General features: G+C 46.3%; 3 protein-coding genes and 1 long non-coding RNA gene across 6 annotated transcripts; all 4 read left to right on the top strand.

Moving 5' to 3' along the window:
* Window positions 1-1,802: 1,802 nt before the first annotated feature.
* On the top strand, window positions 1,803-9,739 carry LOC123136720 (dehydrodolichyl diphosphate synthase complex subunit NUS1). 3 transcript variants are annotated; one of them, XR_006467245.1, is made up of 8 exons: window positions 1,803-2,161; window positions 2,705-3,034; window positions 7,023-7,090; window positions 7,223-7,403; window positions 7,522-7,618; window positions 7,797-7,879; window positions 9,125-9,279; window positions 9,502-9,739. XR_006467245.1 is itself a non-coding variant. In XM_044556192.1 (8 exons), the coding sequence occupies exons 3-8, from the start codon at window positions 2,728-2,730 to the stop codon at window positions 9,130-9,132; spliced, it is 744 nt and encodes a 247-aa protein (XP_044412127.1). In that variant the 5' UTR covers window positions 1,803-1,994; window positions 2,074-2,161; window positions 2,705-2,727; the 3' UTR covers window positions 9,133-9,389. The 3 variants fall into 3 exon arrangements, 2 of the variants coding, with proteins under 2 accessions (XP_044412127.1, XP_044412128.1); XM_044556192.1 differs by lacking the exon at window positions 9,502-9,739 and having other exon boundaries at window positions 1,803-1,994; window positions 2,074-2,161; window positions 9,125-9,389; XM_044556193.1 differs by lacking the exon at window positions 9,502-9,739 and having other exon boundaries at window positions 1,803-2,022; window positions 9,125-9,389.
* Window positions 9,740-9,773: 34 nt separating this feature from the next.
* Window positions 9,774-11,228, top strand: LOC123136719 (chlorophyll a-b binding protein 8, chloroplastic). The gene is made up of 3 exons (XM_044556191.1): window positions 9,774-10,058; window positions 10,260-10,321; window positions 10,422-11,228. Exons 1-3 carry the CDS (start codon window positions 9,930-9,932, stop codon window positions 11,038-11,040), a joined length of 810 nt encoding a protein of 269 aa, XP_044412126.1. The 5' UTR covers window positions 9,774-9,929; the 3' UTR covers window positions 11,041-11,228.
* Window positions 11,229-11,822: 594 nt separating this feature from the next.
* Window positions 11,823-14,813, top strand: LOC123136717 (ultraviolet-B receptor UVR8). Its single transcript, XM_044556190.1, has 4 exons — window positions 11,823-12,170; window positions 12,798-13,014; window positions 13,095-13,407; window positions 13,944-14,813. Exons 1-4 carry the CDS (start codon window positions 11,851-11,853, stop codon window positions 14,426-14,428), a joined length of 1,335 nt encoding a protein of 444 aa, XP_044412125.1. The 5' UTR covers window positions 11,823-11,850; the 3' UTR covers window positions 14,429-14,813.
* Window positions 14,814-18,288: 3,475 nt separating this feature from the next.
* LOC123136721 (uncharacterized) lies at window positions 18,289-18,971 on the top strand. Its single transcript, XR_006467246.1, has 2 exons — window positions 18,289-18,508; window positions 18,618-18,971. It is a non-coding gene; the product is annotated as an uncharacterized lncRNA (long non-coding RNA).
* Window positions 18,972-20,307: the final 1,336 nt, after the last annotated feature.

Genomic DNA, 20,307 nt, shown 5'->3' on the forward strand with positions numbered 1-20,307 from the left:
TCCTCAACTAACACACATGGCAATTTCCACCATCAAATCCCTACACACTAAACTACACAAAAGGCACCAAACTGGTCAACCAAAACAGATCTACGACAAAAATTCACCCAAAACTGCCACCCAAAAACCAAAGGCAAATACGGCACCACCGAACTCCGCCCGTCGCCGATGTCGAAGTAACGGCAACCGCGGCCGCTGCTGCCGCACCACACACGTCCGGCGCAACCCGGCATACCACGTGGGATGCGCGTGCTCAAACCCTAGCCCCGATAGCAAGCCCACCACGCCACCTTCTCTATCCCTTCCCACCATTACCCAGCGACAACTCTAAATACTCTAGCCGCCTCTTCCGCCATGGGCACAATCCGCTTCTGCCATGGACACCATCGCGACTACCTCAAGCAAACAACCATAGGGCACGAAACACTCGCGCGCGATGACCTCTGATCTAGAACACATACCTCAATGGACAATAATAATGCCGCCCGTGGTGGATGAAGCCCTCGCCGTCGACGAGCGGCTGGGCTTGGTGGGAAAAGCGTCGCCCGCTCACCGGAAATCGCTGCGGTGAGGGGGCAATGAGGAAGGGAGAAGATGGGTGGGTGGGGGGATGAAACTGACTAATGGAGTGAATGGGGGGCGGGGGGTGGTTAACTGCACTTTTTCGTGTGGGGGTAGGTGCGGAAGCAGTTCGCCCGTGGCCATGTTCGAGCGAACTGCTACGACAGTCTGATGTGGCACCTGTCGATGCTTGACGATTCGTGCGCATGAAACTTGTGGTTTGATGGGCATTCGCTGGCTCTTGGCCCCTGGCTAGCGTAGGCCAATTAAGATTTCCCTTTCTTTAATGGGCCGTGCTACGCGTCAGCCGGCTGATCTTTTTAAAAGATCCGCCGCCTCAGCAGCCACTAGACCCGACACAATCCAACGACTCAGCCCTTCCTCACCATTGCAACAAAGGTTGTGTTTCATTTTATTGCAACAGAGCTCATGTCGCAGAAACATTTGCAACAGAGATTGTGTTGCAAAGAAAATCCGTCTTCACTTTTTTTGCAACATAGATGATGTTGTGAAAATGACTTCTGCAACATGGACGTTGTTGCAAAAAAAATCATAATAAAAAAATGATGTCGTAGCAACACCGTCGTTGTTGTCGTCGCCATTTTGCAACTGTGTCGTTGCAGCAGAAATTCGTCGGTGTGCGGCGACATGGTCGGACACGGGCAACTTTCGCCGGTGATGTTGCATTTTTTCACTTTTTTGCAACATGGAAGTTGTTGCGAAAGAAATTCTTGCAACATAGATGTTGTTGCAGAAAACTTTTTGGTTTCTTCACGCGTCGCGCATAACCGTTAGAAAAAAGTACTAGATGGACCCATACTCCCATACAAGACATGTATCGCAAGAAGTAGATGAAGAATGCTTGCATGGGATCGGCCGGCTGAAGGCAAACATTTCCCTTTTTTAATACTTCCTTCGTTCATTTATGTAAGGTGTATTATTTTCGGCACGGTGACCAAGGCACATAATTATAGATAAGTTAGGACGAAATTACCCTTGCAAAAAAGGAAGTAAACGAGTTAACCCAGGAAAGTAAGAGAAACATGCAATCGATAGAGAGATAATTTTCTTCTTTTGCCATAAGGAGAGATACACACAATCATGATAGAGATACTTTTCTTTTTTTAGATGGTTAATAAGTGAATTACGAGGAATTAGAAGAAATGCACGTGCATTCTACAATTTTATAGAAAACAAATACGCATTATATAAAGGAAGGGAGTACTGTGTACAGTACAGTAGTTATTATCGAGCTTTGTCAAGCTATCAACGAGCTCGGAGTCTGAACTCAGGCAGGCGAAATTGACCTCTCGTCGCGCCGCCGCCGGCAACTAGGCTCTGACGGCACCTTCTCTCTCAGTTCTCCTCCTCATCCGCTCTACAGGACTGGCTTGGGGTGGAGGTTTGCCCGGCCCCGGGCTCGAATTGATCTGGTGACGGACCCTACTTCTTTTGTTCGCTGTGAGCACTGTGTTCCCAATCTCTCCTTCCGGGACTGATACCCCAATCTAGGGCACCCCTGAGTACCTTACCACCCCAAGCCTCTTACATCGATTCCCCGCTGTCTTCACCCGGACCGTGATCTTGGATATTGGTTGAGGTATGAGCCTTTTTTCATCCAGTGATTTTAGTTAAACCCCATTGACCTCGGACAATGCTTCGTGCCTTAAGGCACCTACCTTTGTGTCTATGACATGTGGGTCCAACAGGTGGCTGGCCCATATGTCAGTGACCCAAAGGTAGGTGCCTTTAAGGCACCGAAGCTGTTTCCATTGACCTCCACAAATTCGGGGGCGTGCAGGCGCACACTCTAGATCTGCCCCTGTCACATCACGCCATTGCATAGCGGCACCATTTAAGGGCACGGGGATGATAATAAGCTTTAAAACTTGTTTACTTGTCTAATCGTAGCTGTGCCGCAATGCCATTCTTAGGCGTCATAATTTGCATGGCTCCCGTTAAGGAGTCTTGGCTCTCTCTGGAACATGGCAGGTCCATTGTCAAGCTGAGTGCATCAGCCATGTTTTTTTTCTCTAGCATTGAATGCATCGGATATGTTAATATCATGCTATTCCATAACCTTCATTTGGTAAAGTTACAGGAGACAACTACTGATGTCAGTAATTTCGTGTTGAATTTTCAGGGAAGTGTGTGTGTGGTACTTTTATGGTTGGCCAAATGCAGATATCTTGGCCATCCACGATTGTAGAGCTCATCTTGGGCCTGCTATGGCACCTCGTCCACCTGTTGGTCAGCCTCTTTGATTTGTGGTCGCATCTGAGTGATAATCTAGAATGCTATCTTATTTCGTCTGAGCTGCTGCCTAAGTACCAAGATCTTCATTTTGAGAGACTTAATTACGTGGGCGTTGTAGTAGATAGCAGAGAAGCAAATAATGTTTTGAAGATCAAGCAACTTTTATGGTGGTTATCGACTATTGGCGTCAAGTATGTAGTTCTCTATGACATTGAAGGTGTGCTTATGAACATTTGCTTTACATGCTTACTTGTTTGAGTACATATGATCTTATTCTTTTCAACTCTTCTTGGCCTATCCTTACCTAAGCATAGAACTCTTTATTTCTCAATATAATGTGGCAGAGTGCTTGCCTTTGACAGTGAGAAAAGAACAAGAAAAAACGAGTTTATTAACAATATGCGGTATTAATAACTGTGCGTCCTGCTTTATTTTAACGGTTTGCCCTTCAAGTCATCTTCCATAAATCTATGCCGTGGGAAAAACAGCCTTCAAATTTTATGTATTTTGCATGAAACTACTTTGAAACTCCGCCTATGTTGCCCAGGTAAAGGAGGAGGGTTGTGATAGGCTTGGCGAGCCAACATAAAAACTCAACCATTCCGATGGAGATGAAACCCAAAAGAACATCTTTGGGGCATAACCCTCTTAGCGACGTGCCATATCGGGACCCGGGTGTGGTGTTAAATGGGTAAGGGCCAGGCCGTCACCCCCTTGGTGGTGCACCGTACCTTGATCTGGATACGGTGATAAGTGAGCAAGGATCAGGTCGTTTCATCCCTAGTGGCGCTCTACATCGATGCTCGGGTGTAGTGAAAAATGAGCAAGGGTCTTCGCATTTGATTCAATGAGTGCGAAGAGTAAGAAAGCTAGCCGAGCCAAGTAGGATCTGCTTAGGTCGCTGGAACGTAGGGTCTCCAATCGGTAAGTTATAGGAGTTTGTTGATACAACGGTGGGGAGAGGCATTGATATCCTTTGTGTCCAAGAAACCGAATGGAAGGGACATAAGGCGAAGGAGGTGGAGGATATCGGCTTCAAGCTGTGGTACACGGGGACAACTACAAACAAGTATGGAGTAGGCATCTTGATCAACAAGAGCCTCAAGTCTGGAGTGGTAGACGTCAAGAGGCAAGGGGACTGGGTTATCTTGGTCAAGCTGGTCGTTGGGGACTTAGTTCTCAATGTTGTCAATGCGTATGCCCCAGAAGACAATGAGAGCACCAAGAGGGAGTTCTGGGAAGGCCTGGAGGACATGGTTAGGAGTGGGCCTATTGGCGAGAAGCTCTTCATATGAGGAGACCTCAATGGCCATGTGGGCACATCTAACACAGGTTTTGAAGGGGTGCACGGGGGCTTTGGTTATGGCAGCAGGAATCAAGGAGAGGATGTCTTAAACTTTGTTTTAGCCTACGACATGATCGTAGCAAGACCCTCTTTAAAAAGAGAGAATCCCATCTATTGACTTTCAGTAGTGGTTAACACTAGCCATATTGATTTTGTCCTCTCGAGCAGAGAAGACGAACGTGCTTGCCTAGATTGTAAGGTGATACATGGAGAGAGTGTTGTCCCTCAACATAAACTTCTGGTAGCGGACTTTCGCTTCCGGATATGTGTCCAACAAGAAAAGCGCGCCAAAATCGCTAGAACGAAGTGATGGAAGCTCAAGAGGGAGGCAGCTCAGGCTTTCAAGGAGAAGTTTATTAAGGAGGGCTCTTGGGAGAAAGGAGATTATGCAAACAATATGTGAGGTCAAAGCGAAGCTAAAGACACTTGATGGTGGAACGATGATTTCCAGAAGGCTATTAAGGAGAAGAAAGACTGTTTCAGACGCCTATACCTGGATAGGAGTCCAGACAACATAGAAAAGTATAAGGTGGCAAAGAAGATTGCAAAGCAAGTTGTGAGCGAAGCAAGGGGTGGAGCGTATGAGGACCTCTACCAGTGTTCAAACATGAGGGAAGGCGAAAGAGAATCTATAAGATGGCCAAGATCCGAGAGAGGAAGATGAGAGATGTCAACCAAGTCAAATGCATCAAGGATGGAGCAAATTGACTCCTGGTGAAGGATGAGGAGATCAAGAATAAATGATGAGAATACTTTAACAAATTGTTCAATGGAGAGAATGAGAATTCTCATTGAGCCGGACAACTCCTTTGATCATACCAATAGACATTTTGTGCAACAAATTCAAGAGTCTGAGGTCAAGGAGGCTTTAAAAAGGATGAAGTAAGGTGAGGCGACGGGTCCTAATTGTATCCCAATTGAGGTGTGGAGATGCCTTGGGGAATATTGACAGTATGGCGAACTAAGCTTTTCAACCTCATTTTCGGACAAACAAGATGCCCGAAGAATGATGAAGAGTACATTAGTACCAATCTTCAAGAATAAGAGAAAATTTCAAAGTTGTACTAATTATTGTGGAATTAAGCTGATGAGCCATACAATGAAGCTATGGGAGAGAGTGTCATTGAGCACCGTTTAAGAAGAATAACAAGCGTGACAAAAAATCAGTTTGGTTTCATGCCTGGGAGGTCGACCATGGAAGTTATTTTCTTGGTACGACAATTTATGGAGAGATAGAGGTAGCAAAAGAAGGACCTCATATGGTGTTCATTGACTTGGAGAAGGCTTGTGACAAGATACCGCGGAATGCCATGTGGTGGGCCTTGGAGAAACACAAATTACATTCCTCATGTACGATAATGTTGTGGCAAGTGTTCGAACAAGTGATGGAGACACTGATGACTTTCCAATTAAAACATGACTTGCACCAAGGGTCAGCTTTGAGCCCGTATCTTTTTTGCTTTGGTGAGGTCACAAGGGATATACAAGGAGATATCCCATGGTGTATGCTCTTTGTGGATGATGTGGTGCTAGTTGCTGATAGTGGGACGAGGATTAATAGAAAGTTAGAGTTGTGGAGACAGGCTTTGGAACTGAATATTAGGCTTAGTAGAACTAAAACTGAGTACATGAGGTGCAGTTTCAGTACTACTAGGCACGAGGAGGAGGAGGTTAGCCTTGATGGGCACATGGTACGTTAGAAGGACACGTTTCCATTATCAGGGTCCATGCTACAAAAGGATGGTGATATTGACAAAGATGAGCCATTGAATCAAACCTGGATGGATGAAGTGACGCCAAGCTTCAGGCGGCCTATGTGACAAGAGAGTGCTACAAACACTAAAAGGCAGGTTCTATAGGACGGCGATTCGACCGGTGGTGTTGTATGGCACAAACTGTCGGCCAACTAAAAGGCGGCATGACCAACAGTTAGGTGTAGCAGAGATGTGCATGCTGAGATGGATGTTTGGCCACACAAGAAAGGATCGGGTCCAGAATGTTCATATACGCCATAGAGTTGGGGTAGCACCAATCGAAGAGAAACTTGTCCAACATCGTTTGAGATGGTTTGGGTATATACTCCCTCCGTTTTTATTTACTCTGCATATTAGAGTTGACTGAAGTCAAACTTCGTAAAGTTTGACCAAGTTTATAGAAAACAATATAGACATTTACCGTAATAAATCTATACAATGTGAAAGTACATTCAATAATAAATCTAATGTTGTTGATTTGTTATTGTATATCTTAATATTTTTGCTTATAAACTTGGTCAAAGTTTGTAAAGCTTGACTTTGACCAAAGCTAATATGCGAACTAAATAAAAACGGAGGGAGTACAACGTAGGCCTCCAGAAGCACCGCCACATAGCGGAAGGATAAAGCATGCTGACAATGTCGAGAGGTCGTGGTAGACCAAACTTGACATGGAGGAGTCCGTTAAGAGAGACTTAAAGGCCTGAAATATCACCAAAGAATTAGTTATGGACACGGGTGTGTGAAAGTTAGCTATCCACGTGCCACAACCATGACTAGGTTTCGAGATCTTATGGGTTTCAACTCTAGCCTACCCCAAATTGTTTGAAATTGAAAGGCTTTGTTGTTGTTGTGCATGAAACTACTTTGGACAATTTGAGTTGTGCATCAGATACTGAAAGGAGAAAATAACTAAACCTGGAACCTTTATAACATCCAACTAAAAAGGAAAGGGAACATGTCTCCAAACGCAGATCCTTTTGGTATAACATAAATAAGCCAAGATGAGTACCATGTTTCCTGTTACTTCTCAGTTTCCTTGCACTGACTATTGCACAATCAACGGTGCAGAGAGATATGTCTGACCATTCGACAATGCTCTACAGGAGTACTGAAGGAATGGCTTAAACCTGGTATCGAAACCCCAAGAGATGAGAACTCAAGAACTAACTTAGTAAGTTGCTTAATGCAGAATTCTGTTGGCCCATTTGCTGTCTAAGATATGGACTATGGTAATCTTTGTCTGTTCGTTGATTAGTATATTTATCACTCTTATAACTATTATGTCATCCATGTGAGCCTGTAGGATCTTAGTGCACATGGGGGGATGACTATAGAGTGTCTTTCTGGTTCTGATGGCAAGGAAGGCATTGCTAAAGCAGCAAACTTACTGTGCTCAGACTTCTGCAATCGCAACACTCATGGGCATAATAAAGGTGACAATGCATTTACAGAAGCTGACATGGTTTGTGCACTGAGAGCAGTAGGTAAGTTTGGAAAAATTATCTCCTCCCAGTTATTACATTTTACCATATTCATTTCTCAGTTAGGAATTTGTACATTGCAATTCTGGAAGAACACTTACTGTTCCAATCTTTTCGTTAGGTAGTGGTGGGCCAGAACCTGATCTTCTTCTTGTGTATGGTCCTGTTAGATGTCATTTAGGATTTCCTGCATGGAGATTACGTTTCACAGAGATTATGTAAGTTTTTCTTCCATTTACACAATTCTCACTAGTTTCCATGCTCAAATCACATTCAAAAATCATTCCACCTGAGGGTAAGGGGATCATGTGCGCTCACTGGTTTATGCTTATTGTACATTACTGAAGTTACTTATTTTCTTTTACTACTAAAATATTATTTTTATTGTGTGTGCAGGCATATGGGCTCGCTGAAATCAATGAAATACGGTTCTATTGTGAAAGCTTTGCATCGATTCTCACACAAATATCAAAATTATGGTAACCCCATATTTCAGCTTGGCAATTTCGACTGTACTGCAACAAAACTCTTTAGTTTTTACCTTTACCGTAGGTTACACAAAATATTCTGTACTTGAAGTGTACAGGCATGTTAGCAAGATTCAGTTTGTAACATTTTGTACATGTACCTTAAGATGCTTACATAATAGGAACTGGTGAAATTGATCAGTGCTCCATACTTTTTTTTTGTTATATTTCTGCCAGCCCTGTCAAACAAATATACATAGAAATGTTTAGTGTCATTTCCAGGGGTTTGGAAATACACAATCGCACAAGTGTAATTAGAAACTGTGGACATCAGCTTGGCCATCAAGCTTAAACAGGAGAAACTAGAAGCTACATCAGGCAGAACTCAAGTTTGATGACTAAAACAAACCAAATAGTTTGTATCAAGAAACCCCTCGGCAGAAACAAAGATGCCAAGGAAAGGAAAACTACCAGAACATATCAACCCGCAAATCCACACTTCAATGAAGTCTGTTCAGATGATTCAGGTTCTACTAGTATTTTAGCTTACCACTGCCACCAACATTGTGTTTGTATTCTTCAGTAATTTTTCCCATCACCACATCATTGGCTTAATCCTATATATACTAGAGTTATAAAATCCGAAAAAATCCTCCTCCAAAAAATCATATAATTTCTCATCCTCCATAACTCCGTACATACTACAGATAGACCAAATGATCTTGACATCCTCCCATGCCGCCAATTTCCAACAAAATCCATCAACCTGTCACAGTCTGAATGGTTGATTACATGTCCCTAAGGGTAATGTTTGGATTTTGTGACCAAAGTGTACCGTATACATTGTTTGCCCATGATTTTTTTTAATATATTTTTGGACAGTTACCAACATTTTGGCATGCCAATGCTCCTTTGCCAATTCCAGTTCAATTTTTAGCCAATGTTGGCCAACACACGGGGAAGCAAAATCTCAACAAAAAAAAAAGGCTAGCCAGCCAATGTTTGGCAGGGCAACCTTAGGCATAAAGCAAACACACCAAAGTGTTTGTGCCTCTAATTTGCAAAGATACTCCATACCAAGTTCTGATATCTCTTTTTTTGGAGGCATTGCACTGTCATAGTTTTTCATAGGAATTTCTTGTATTAGTGGTCTTCAGATCTGATTAAACAACAGTGCCATTCATAAGTATCAGAATCTGGTTCGTTTTTAGTAAATTGTATTATCACCTTAACTAACTATAACCTTTTGTCTATCAGGTAAATGAGAGGAGACAAGAAAGCCACCCATTTTGTTATGTAAAATGTGTACTTCTGGAGCGAGCTGAAGTTTATTAACTACAATATATAGTCTTGGCGGATACACTGTGCTTCCTTTTTGTTTGGATCAAATGGGTTACCTGTAGAACATACAGGTACAAACCTCATCCAACATATTTATCTTTTCATCAGAATGTAACAGACTGGCAGCACAGTGATTGTTTTGTGGAGAATTAAAGATCCAATTGTCTTTACCTTGTGAAAATTCACTTTGGTCTCGTATCACCGCACACAATATTAACCGCCAAAGTATATATTTGTATTAATTTATTGAAGAAATTTGATGATTTAGTAATCCGAAAGATCCCCTTATCCAGATGGTGATACATGATAGGCTCATATGGGCAACCATGATATCTCATATCCCACTGAATGCATACTCTCTAGCCAGACACAAAAATTGCAACTGTCTGTGCTGTCCACAAGCTGCTGAAAAATCTGAGCCAAGGGAATGCAGTTAAGCAGCCTCAGCTGCTGAGAGGCCAGGTGGCAGCCCCCTTATCCCAGCGCACCCGCCACATGGCGGGCTTCTACTGGGTCCACAGATGCCCTCATCCGCTGAGGCTCCACCTCACATCGGAATAAGATTTCCCTGACCCCACCCCCGCCCAGCCTCAGGCGCACGTTCCTCTCTCCTTTTGTAGCAGTGGGTGAGTTTTGGAGCACACACTTTCATCTCAGTCTGTACCACACACCACGCCTGCCTCATCTCTCGGAGCAGCAGCAGGAGGAGCTTGCAGGAACAATGGCGGCCCAGGGTCTTCTCTCTGGGAGGCAGCTGCTTGGGAGGCCTCTGCAGTCTTCCATCTCCAGGTCGTCTTCCTCCCGGAAGTCCGCCTTCGTCGTCAGGGCATCGTCCAGCCCCCCTGCCAAGGTCAGTTCGACTCTAGCCATGCGGCATGTTTTCTTCTGATCTACTCCCTCCGTTCGGAATTACTTGTCTCGAAAATGGATGTATCTAGAACTCAAATACGTCTAGATACATCCATCTCTGCGACAAGTAATTCCGAACGGAGGGAGTAATTAGAGCTGGCTGGAGTGGCTACTAACTTTCTCTTTTGTTCTTCTCTTTCAGCAAAATGACAACAGGCAGCTGTGGTTCGCGTCCAAGCAGTCCCTCACCTACCTGGACGGCACGTAAGTCTTGGCGCCGTAACATGTTACAGCTGGTGTATGTATGTTGGCAGTGTGGCAAAGAGAAGCTGATTTTGGAGGTGTTGGGTTTTGTGCCTTGCAGGCTGCCCGGTGACTTTGGCTTCGACCCCTTGGGGCTGTCCGACCCGGAGGGCACCGGCGGGTTCATCGAGCCCAGGTGGCTGGCCTACGGCGAGATCTTCAACGGCCGGACGGCGATGATGGGCGTGGTGGGCATGATCGCCCCGGAGGCCCTGGGCAAGGTGGGCCTGGTGCCCCCGGAGACGGCGATCCCGTGGTTCCAGGCCGGCGCGATCCCGCCAGCGGGCACCTACCAGTACTGGGCCGACCCCTACACGCTCTTCGTGTTCGAGATGGCGCTCATCGGCTTCGCGGAGCACCGGCGGCTCCAGGACTGGTACAACCCGGGCTCCATGGGGAAGCAGTACTTCCTGGGCCTCGAGAAGTACCTCGGTGGCTCCGGCGACCCCGCCTACCCCGGCGGGCCCATCTTCAACCCGCTCGGGTTCGGCACCAAGAGCGAGAAGGAGATGAAGGAGCTCAAGCTCAAGGAGATCAAGAACGGCCGCCTCGCCATGCTCGCCTTCCTCGGCATGTCTCTGCAGGCCATCTTCACCGGCGTCGGACCCTTCCAGAACCTCCTCGACCACCTCTCCGACCCCGTCAACAACAACATCCTCACCAGCCTCAAGTTCCACTAGGCGAAATCCATCCGATCCGATCCGAGCATCGTCGTCCTGTGCATGGTACCCGTCGTCGTGGGAAACGTGAGCGTGCGAGAGGTATATATGCGAGGGTGGGTGTAAAATGTAAATTTGTACGCGTGCTGCGTGCATGCTTGTAATATTTATATCGTGCTATGAAAATTAGTGCATTGCATCTCTCATCATCTTCACCAACGTCTGTGTCTTTCTTTCCCCGCTCCTCTTCTGGTTATTGTACGTGCATTTTTTGCATAGTAATACGTGTCTCATTTATATCATAAAGGTCATAGTACAAACCACGTACAAACCGATCTGAAAAAACTGAAAAGACAACAAACGCTAGTGGCTGTATCTTTTTTATAATTCTCATAAATAAAATGGTTATTTACAAATGAGAAATTTTAAAGCTACATGTGATTTTTCTGTCAAAATAAAGTGAATTGTTGCTGTAAAAACACACGTGAATTTTGGGAAAAGGTTTATCACAGGATGCAAGCAAATCTGAGTGGCTGTGGCTGTGGTTTCTTCTATGCTTACTGTGACGAAGTTCTTAAATCGGGCCGGGCCAAGAAACGCGTTGGAATTGGGCCAGCTTTTAACCGGTCCAGGTTAGATCATCCGCGACGCAGCCGTCGCCGTCTTCTTTCGTCTCTCCTCGACGGCTGCCCTGCCCAGAAGCGGCTCCCCTGACGTGCGGCTCCTGCCGTTGTGGCGCTGCCATGTGGGCCTGTTCCCCGATGGGTCCATCAGTCAGTGGTCGAACGGCACCCTGCCGAACGGCAGAGGATCCTCGTCTGCCCTGCCCAGATGCTTCCCCTCCTCCGCGCGCGCCCCTCCGCTTCCCGCCTCCGCCGCCGCTTCCTCTCCGCGTTTGCAGCGGGCGGGACGCCTCCGCCGCTGCGCTCCGGCGTAGTGTACGCGTTCGGTGACAACAGCCACGGGGCCGTCGGCCAGCCTGCGCCGGCCGCGGACGTCTACGTCCCCACGCCCGTGCCCTCCCTCCCGCCGTCCGTCGATGCGGTCGCAGCCGGACACTACCACTCCCTCGCCGTATCCTCTGCCGGGGAGGTCTGGGCGTGGGGGCGCAACGAAGAGGGCCAGCTCGGCCGCGGGCTCCAGGCCCCGAGGTGATCTAACCCTCCTCCCCATCTCCTCTGCCCTTCGAGGCGAGTCAGTATATGAATTGAACTAAATGAGTTGGTGTTACTTACCTATATCAATTATACCCATTGCAATTTTACTGAAGTCTGCAGAGTATCATGATTCATGATAGGGGTTATGTATGCCAGTATGAGTTCATGCCAAAGCGATGAATTATTTATTCCAGTATAAAGCACCATTTCTTTCTGGCCCAGATAATGAGCAACAGTGATGTGCTTGTTCAGTACTACCAGCATAACAAAGATGCTGAAGAATGGCTCACATAACGTGGTCACTTCTTTATTGAAATATAATAACGTGGCCACTTGCTGATGTATGCCGCACACGCACACCTTGCACTGCTTTCAGTTTTCATATTGAGTCTATTCTGATCAGAGCATTCAAACCTTAACATGGAAAGCAAGCATCAACCATACTGGTATGATGCAACCATATTTTTCTTGCCCATGCTAGCCTTAAATAAAATACTAGCCAATGGCATGAGTTAAAATTGTAGCTCAAAACCTCAACTGATTATTTGTGTTATTCATAGGTGTTATTTAACACTTACCAAGTGTATAGGTGCAATGCTTTACCATTCTGCTAAATGACAGGAATACTTGGAGCAATCCAGAACAGGTGAGAGGATTGGAGAATGTTCAAGTTCGAGCTGTATCCGCTTCAGGTGTTGTTTCCGCAGCAATTGGGTGCGATGGCTCGTTATGGGTATGGGGGAGATCAAAGCGTGGCCAACTTGGGCTTGGCAAGGACATTGTGGAGGCCACAATGCCTTCTAGAGTGGAGGCCCTTGCTGGTTACGATGTTCTTAAGGTGATAACTTTTGCCCTGAAATGAACTAATTGGATGTTGCTCACTAGTGAGGCAATGGTTTAATGAAGCGAAAATGGTAGGTATCATTTGGATGGGGGCATGCCATGGCACTGACAAAGGATGGAGGGCTGTTCGGTTGGGGTTTTTCAGAAAATGGAAGGTTAGGAGATATGGGTCAAAGTACCGAAGCACCTTCTCCACAAGAATACATTGGGAAAACAAGGGATAAGTATTCGAGTTCAATGTTGGAGGCTGTTGAAAAGATGGTTGCGGACAAAATTCGGAGCGAAGACAATATGCCCATCATCTGGGAACCTTCTCTTGTTCATGAAGTGACTCATCTTGATGTGTCTGATGTTTCCTGTGGACTTGATCATTCCCTAATTCTCTGCTGTGAGTATTTCTTTTCACCTACAAAATTGAAGCTCTTATGCGCACTTGCTATGCATAATGTTTCTGTTGTACTTATTTCTCTCTCTCTCTCTCTCTCTCTCTCTCTCTCTCTCTCAAGGTAGTAGTGTTTAATAGGACTTAGGGCATTGTTGCGTCTGCATATTTTTTTTAGTATTCACAATGAGTTCGAACTTGGAAATAGCAGCTTTATATTTTTCAGAAATGAATAGTAAATATATATTGCCAATTTGCATCAGGTTTTTCAAGCACCAGCATTCTTTCCGACTATTCTTATTTGATTCGTTCATTGTATTAACATAGAAAACTAGGAGCTGGGCCGCTGTGAAAGCATAAAAGTCTTGTGCATGTAGTATGACGGAGATTTTTTTAATGCATGAGCACCAAAAACAGAGATAGGAGTGCACAGCTTTGGACAAATGAACAACAATCATCTAAAACTGTACCTTTTGGGGGGTGTCGGAGTTTTCAGTTCCGTTATATTTATATTCCTCTCATGTGATTTACGCATTAACCAGCTAATGGCACTGTACTGAGTGGTGGAGACAACACTTATGGACAACTTGGTAGGAAGTCAGGCTGGGCCAAATTGCTTCCTGTCGACATAAGCTACATCCCATTCTCTTTGTCAGCGAGTGCTGGCCACTCGCTTGCTCTGTGCCATATATCAACCAAAGGAACTGACAATGTTAAAACTGGTGTCCTATCATGGGGATGGAACTGCAGCTCCCAGCTTGGACGACCTGGTCAAGAGGATGCCCCAGCACTAGTCAACTATCTGGTTGGTGAGAAGCCAATAACAGCCGCAGCTGGCCGTGTTCATTCCATTGTTCTCATGTCGAACGGAGAAGTTTGGGCTTGGGGATCTGGACGAAATGGCAGACTAGGTTTGGGCAGCTCAATGGATGAGGCAGAGCCTTGTCTCATCGATACCTTGGAAGGAGTAGAGGTCTTACAAGTCGCCACAGGGATGGACCATAATCTCATATTGGTTAAAGAATAGGCTGGGCTGCTTCTTTAGGGAAGGATATTGATTGTTGCAATAGTCATTGGAACAGTTTTGCTATCAACTGGATGCGATCTTCAAACATAGTTATGAACTTATGATGCTAACTACTACTCACACGCTTTCAAAATTGTGTCTGCCACCTTCCACTTCCATGTAATGTTTCCCATGTATTTATGCTCGTCCATCATGGTAAATATTTGTGTTGGCATCATCTCTGGTGGTGATACTGGAGTTTGACGGGTTTTTTGGTCTTGGAAGGGAAAATGTTTAGATAGTTCATGTGCATTCCCAGGCTTCCTCCTGTGCAATTCTTTAGCTTGTCTGTTTACATGTACATACGTTTTAATCCTATTGCGAATGTTCTACTGTAATTTGCTAACATCTCGGCTCTCCAATGGACTAGTAAAAGTAGTACCGTTGGTTTGTTAAAAAAAATCTAATCATGTAATTCTTCTACATTCAAAAGCTTTAAGTAAGCAAACTCTTAGATATCCAGAAAATTGTGTTTTGAATTGTGTAATAAGCACTTTCCTAGCATAAGAAAACATTTTTAGAAGGTGGTGTTGTATAGTGATAAATTTTGAACTTTGGTATCTTTTTTACATTGTTGTTGTTTGTGTAATTATTTCTGAACATATTGCCACAGCTAGTGATGTCCATCAAAATTTGAGAGCATAGCCATTAGCTCAATTCAAAGACCATGGAGATTTAACTACTTGCCATGCATAGTACTCCCACCATTAATAATTACTTCCTCTGTCTCAAAATGTGGTGTCAAAAAATGTCTTACATTTTGAGACAATGGGAGTATATTGCATAATTTTGATTGTCCAACTTCAAGTTTTGACAAACAATAAGCAAATGATATGCATGTTACTTGACAAAACATCAATAGAATTGCGATTCTATTCGACAATGTTTTCTTTTCTACTCCCTCTGTAAAGAAATATAAGAGCGTTTAGATCACTAAAGTAGTGACCTAAACGCTCTTATATTTGTTTACGGAGGGAGTAGTTGCCATTTGTAACGGCTAGCAATGCATTCTTTTCTTGTTTGCGACGACTAGCAATTAATTTGGAAAACAAATTCATGATCAAACTTTAAACTTGACCAATAAAAATGTGCTTGTACTTTTGAACAAAGGAGTAAACAAAGTGCAATCTGTATGCTCTAGAAAAGAAGTAACCTAAGTTTTATTTTTTTGAGGAAAAAGTAACCTAAGTTTCTCATGGGAAGTAGGGGTTCTTGGCAACGATAAGGCCCAACAAGCCGGGTAGCTATCCCTACTTCGAACCTAGTCCAATTCCCTGTGACTTCCACCAGCCAACCACACACGCTCCTACAATGCTTCTCGTTTCCTCCCTGCCCCGCCTCTGTTCTCATCGACCGACGAGCAGCACGCTCGCCGCAGCCCTCCAATCCTGTTACTGGCCATATGCGTTCTAATAAGCCGTCCCCAACCCAACTTTCCGTTGGCACCATTGCCTGGTTGTTGGAGGTAAGAGCGAGGCTGATTGGTTTGCTACCGATATTTGGCTAAGCCAACATTTGGCAAAATCAAAACTTGCCAACATTTGGCAACCTTTTGTGAGTTTGGCAAAAGAAATTGGCATGCAACCAATCTCTAGCCAATATTTGGCAACAAACCAATTAGGTTGTTTACCGCCGGTTTGAGCCGAAATAACAATCGGCGAACCCGAGCCGAACCCAGCCTCCCAGGGGCACCTGGGGGCGCCGGCCGAAGCGAAAAGGCGCGTGGGCCCGCGCTGTCGACGACACCGGTCGATTTCCCGCAGTTTTCTCCCTCACGCCGCTGCCGCCAATTCCACCCAGCTGAAGCAGAGGAAGGCGAGGGCGCCGATGGCAAGGCCACCCGGCATGTCAAACGCCAAGTGGAGGGCGGATGACGGATGTTCAGCGCGGGAGGCGGTTATCACCGACCAACGGAACAGGCTCAACGTCAAGAGGGCTAGGGACACGGTGGCGGCGGCAGAGCAGGGAGAGGCTTCTCGCGCGGGGATGAACCTTCCACCCGACCACGACACACAAGCCGCGTGGGGGAGCGAGCAGAGCGTCGCGTCGCCGGCCAACTTCTCGCCGCCCCCGTCGCAATGGGGCTATGCACCCTCGCTTGGCTACTCCGACGGCGACACACATGGCGGTTTCAAAACCCAACATCACCTTCCCGCACAGGGCACCGCCGCGAGCCTCCCCATCCGGCTTGAACCCCGACCAGCGCACTCCCTTCCCCGCGTTCACCGTCGGCCTCCACACCCAGTACAACTACTCGCTGACGGCGTACTCAGCCTCGCCTACGCTGCCTCTGCGCCGGGGTGCCCTACCCTTCGCACACGGCTCGGCGCCACAGTTCAGCAGCACCGACGCCATCGACACCGACATGGACGAGATCATCACGAGCGGTTCGGTCGCCGCCGCTTCCTGTCTGGGTTCCACGCACAAGACGAAACGATGGACACCGCTGTCAACATGGACGACGAGCTCGACGATGCCGAGGAGGTGGAGGAGGAAGAACAGGCGGAGGAGGAGGCGGAGGAGGGGCGGAGACAAATGGCATGTGATCGTCAAGGAGGTCGCGGCTCGCCCGGAAAGCGGCGCCAACGTCGAGGGTCAGGTATGTCCAGCCGCCGGCTCTGTTCTTTCGCAATGTACGTCGCCGACACTTGTTCTTCGGTCGTGCAGATGGTTCGGATGTTCAACATGTATCATCAGGACAACAACGGCCAAGAGTTCAAGTTCCTTCACGTGTTCTCCAGGACCGAGTCGTGCCAGAAGTGGAGCGAGGCCCAGATCACCCTCGCCAAGGCCAAGGAGACGTACAAACCGGACGCGCCTGCCCCCGGGGCGGCAGATGGGCGCCCTGATGGCAACAAAAGAGCCAATGCGGCAAGAGACGCGACACCCGCTGCCGAACGACTGCAATCATCGATCGAGCAGTGCATCGCCGACGCCAAGAACAACGTTGCAAAGAGGGAGGAGAAATCCGAAGAGCGGTGGTCAGCGTTGATGATGAAGTAGGGCGCAAAGCTCGACCTTCTCAGGACCAACGTCGCCGCGGTAGACATGTCGACGATGGACGAGCAGGTCAAGGCTTGGTACTTGACGGAGCACGGCCTCATCTTGAACCAGATGCCCGGGCCGGCGTCGACCACCGCATCTACGCCCACGCCGACAGCAACGCCGATGCCCAGGCCCGAGAGATGAAGCAGTGCCGATGCCGACCACCAGCCCGAGCACAGAAGCCACGCGGACGCCGAGTACACCTGCGTCCACGCCTGCCCCGGCCAGTCCCACACCATAGGAGCCCGCGTTTTCATGCATTTCGTGTCTATGTTTCCTTTGGTGAACTGTGTATGATGATCGCTGAACTTGTGGCGTTTTTTGGGCAGCGGGAAAGACAAGATTGATTTTTTGGGTGTCTGGGGGCCGAAACCTGAGGGCGCGGCTGGGAACTCGATCGCCCAGGGCGAAAAATTCGCTGGCGCAAACGCAAAAACATATTCGCCGGGTGTGCTGCGGGGCCAAATCAAGTGGAGATGCTCTAAGTATCACCACCAATGATACAATACTTATCTCCTTTTCATTTTTACAATAAGAAGAGATTTTCCCGCAAAAAAACAAGACATTTAAGATCCAAAATCACATGGTTGAAAACTGAAGTAAAACAAAGGTTGAAAAGAGATTATTCTTTTTAGCAGAGGTTGAGAAGAGATTTTTTTTTTTGAGCGCCTGAGGTTGAGAAGAGATAAAGAAGGATTTTTTTTTGAGGAACAGGAAAGAAAGAAGTATGTCAAACTGGGCTTAGCTTAGACACACTCCGCAGCCCGGCCCAACCCAGCTAAAGAACCAGTCACTACTTTGGTTCTCACCAGGTGGGACCCGCTTGTCGGTCAGTACACACGAGGGGAGCGCCGAGGACTAACCGAGCAGGCGCGCAGCACAGCATCTGCCTCACCGGCGGCGGCGGCGGCGGCATGGGGATGGGCGGTCGAGGTGTGGTTGGCGACAGGTGGTCGCAGCGCGTCCTCTGGATGTGCGCCATCGGCAGCGCCGTGAGTAAGCACCTGAACCAAAACCCTAAACTATGGTGCTCCCTTACATTCCGTCTCCGCGTCCTCGTGGTTGCTCCGTGCCGCGATCTGATCTGATGGTTGCCGCTGCGCAGGCCTTTACTTCGTGGCGGTGGAGAGGCAGGCGCAGAACCGCGCGCGGGCGGTGTCCGAGGGCTTCAAGGGCCTGGACGGCGGAGGCGGAGGCGGCAGCCGTGGCGGGGAGGACGTGTGACTTTCGCGGCGCCGAGGTGAAAGGGCGTGTAGAGATGTGCCTTTCTGCTCGAAGCCTGAGACAAGTTAGAGTTTGCTTATCTGCTGCTTGTTCACAAGATTCACAGAATCGTTGCAATAAGAATGTACTGCTAATTGCTCCCTGTGTTGCTGTATGTCAATGTTTGGGGGCAAGAATTGTTATCTGACGACATGATGCTTTTTTGTGTAAAATGTGAGTTGGAAAATTCAGATTATGCTTCGTTTCATAACTGTGGCTCGTAAGTTTATCGAGCTTGTTGGGTTGCAACTTAAGAATTAGAACTTAGTCTAAAAAAACAATGGAGTATATAAGCAAATGCGAAATTTTCGTTTAGGTAATTCATAGATATAGGCTTGAGTTCCTGTATTTTCCATACTGTGATACTCTGTTTTACATTTCTCTAAAATGAGCCACTGTCTTTTAGGATTTTTTTGTGTGTATTCCTCGGTTGGGAAACCGAAAGGTAAACTAGGAGATGATCAACTTAAAATGAACATAATGGCCGCTCAGTGAGCACTACATTCTTTTCCTGCCTCAGTACCAATACTTGCTGCACCTCACTAATTGACTACTTTTGATCCTGATGGGCACTGGGTGACAGACTCTAGTAATACTGATGAGGTCTATCAAATATGGAATAGTCCACCAACCCATCATACGCTGATTTCCGGCAGTTTTTTCTTCTCCCCTGCTTCTCTTTTACCCTTACTGAATGATAAGCTACTGCAAGTAGGGTTTGCATGCTTGAATCCTTTTCTGTCTGCATTGTAGAGTTCTAGCAGGGAGTAAAATGGAATAATCCAGTGCCAGTGTATTAGATTGTCTTTTATTTATCTGTAGTTGGTAATCAACTTAGTGCTGATTAGATTCATGATTTTTAAGTTTGGTAACTTTTTTGCCCCGTAGAAGATAAGCAGAAAACAGCAATAAATGTTTGCTTAAGTGAAAATTGATCCCAATTCCTGTCCATTGTAGTCAAAGCAGTCCAGCGACTACTTTAAGAATAAGTTCCTGGCAGTCATTACTTTGGCTAGTGCATCATGGTATCTACTGATTTATTGTATGTGCATGGTGTGGTAATTCTATAAAATTGTTGACACCTCTACATTCTACCAATTTAGAGAATAATGGCATCTACAGCCTCAGTGCATCACTAACTGGAAATGGATATTTAAGTGAGATTTCTGCTATTTATTCTTTTGACAGAAGAATGCATGGTTCAGTTTCTGCTATTTATTTTAGCAGATAGTTAATGGTTTTGTCTCTTGTACATGCTGTATAGTGAAAGACTTGGCAGTACATAAGGCAATTAAACACTACCTGACCTTTGACTGCAATTTTTTTAACATGCTGTGATAATCTGTCTGCCATCCACCTCCCCTCCACCAAAAGTAACTCTGTGACTGGTGGTGTCATCTCCATGATTTTCACCATCTTGTTCTAGGGTTTGCAAAATATGCCTTCTGATTGATTTTTCATGTGGCTATTTCTAAGTTGCCTTACTTTATGTAAGTAGAAAGTTGGTTTTTATATAAGTTCCGTACCAATGC

The sequence above is a fragment of the Triticum aestivum genome, chromosome 6B (assembly GCF_018294505.1).
Source record: "Triticum aestivum cultivar Chinese Spring chromosome 6B, IWGSC CS RefSeq v2.1, whole genome shotgun sequence".
Taxonomy (NCBI): domain Eukaryota; kingdom Viridiplantae; phylum Streptophyta; class Magnoliopsida; order Poales; family Poaceae; genus Triticum; species Triticum aestivum.

Excerpts from the sequence above, each read along its gene's own strand:
- LOC123136717 (XM_044556190.1), top strand. The coding sequence starts at position 11,851 with ATGCTTCCCCTCCTCCGCGCGCGCCCCTCCGCTTCCCGCCTCCGCCGC. Across the intron at positions 13,015-13,094 it reads CTGGTTACGATGTTCTTAAG|GTATCATTTGGATGGGGGCA; the intron begins GTGATAACTTTT and ends CGAAAATGGTAG. Across the intron at positions 13,408-13,943 it reads TCATTCCCTAATTCTCTGCT|CTAATGGCACTGTACTGAGT; the intron begins GTGAGTATTTCT and ends CGCATTAACCAG.
- LOC123136720 (XM_044556193.1), top strand. The coding sequence starts at position 2,728 with ATGGTTGGCCAAATGCAGATATCTTGGCCATCCACGATTGTAGAGCTC. Across the intron at positions 7,091-7,222 it reads AGAACTCAAGAACTAACTTA|GATCTTAGTGCACATGGGGG; the intron begins GTAAGTTGCTTA and ends GTGAGCCTGTAG. Across the intron at positions 7,619-7,796 it reads TTACGTTTCACAGAGATTAT|GCATATGGGCTCGCTGAAAT; the intron begins GTAAGTTTTTCT and ends TTGTGTGTGCAG.
- LOC123136719 (XM_044556191.1), top strand. The coding sequence starts at position 9,930 with ATGGCGGCCCAGGGTCTTCTCTCTGGGAGGCAGCTGCTTGGGAGGCCT. Across the intron at positions 10,059-10,259 it reads CGTCCAGCCCCCCTGCCAAG|CAAAATGACAACAGGCAGCT; the intron begins GTCAGTTCGACT and ends CTTCTCTTTCAG. Across the intron at positions 10,322-10,421 it reads CTCACCTACCTGGACGGCAC|GCTGCCCGGTGACTTTGGCT; the intron begins GTAAGTCTTGGC and ends TGTGCCTTGCAG.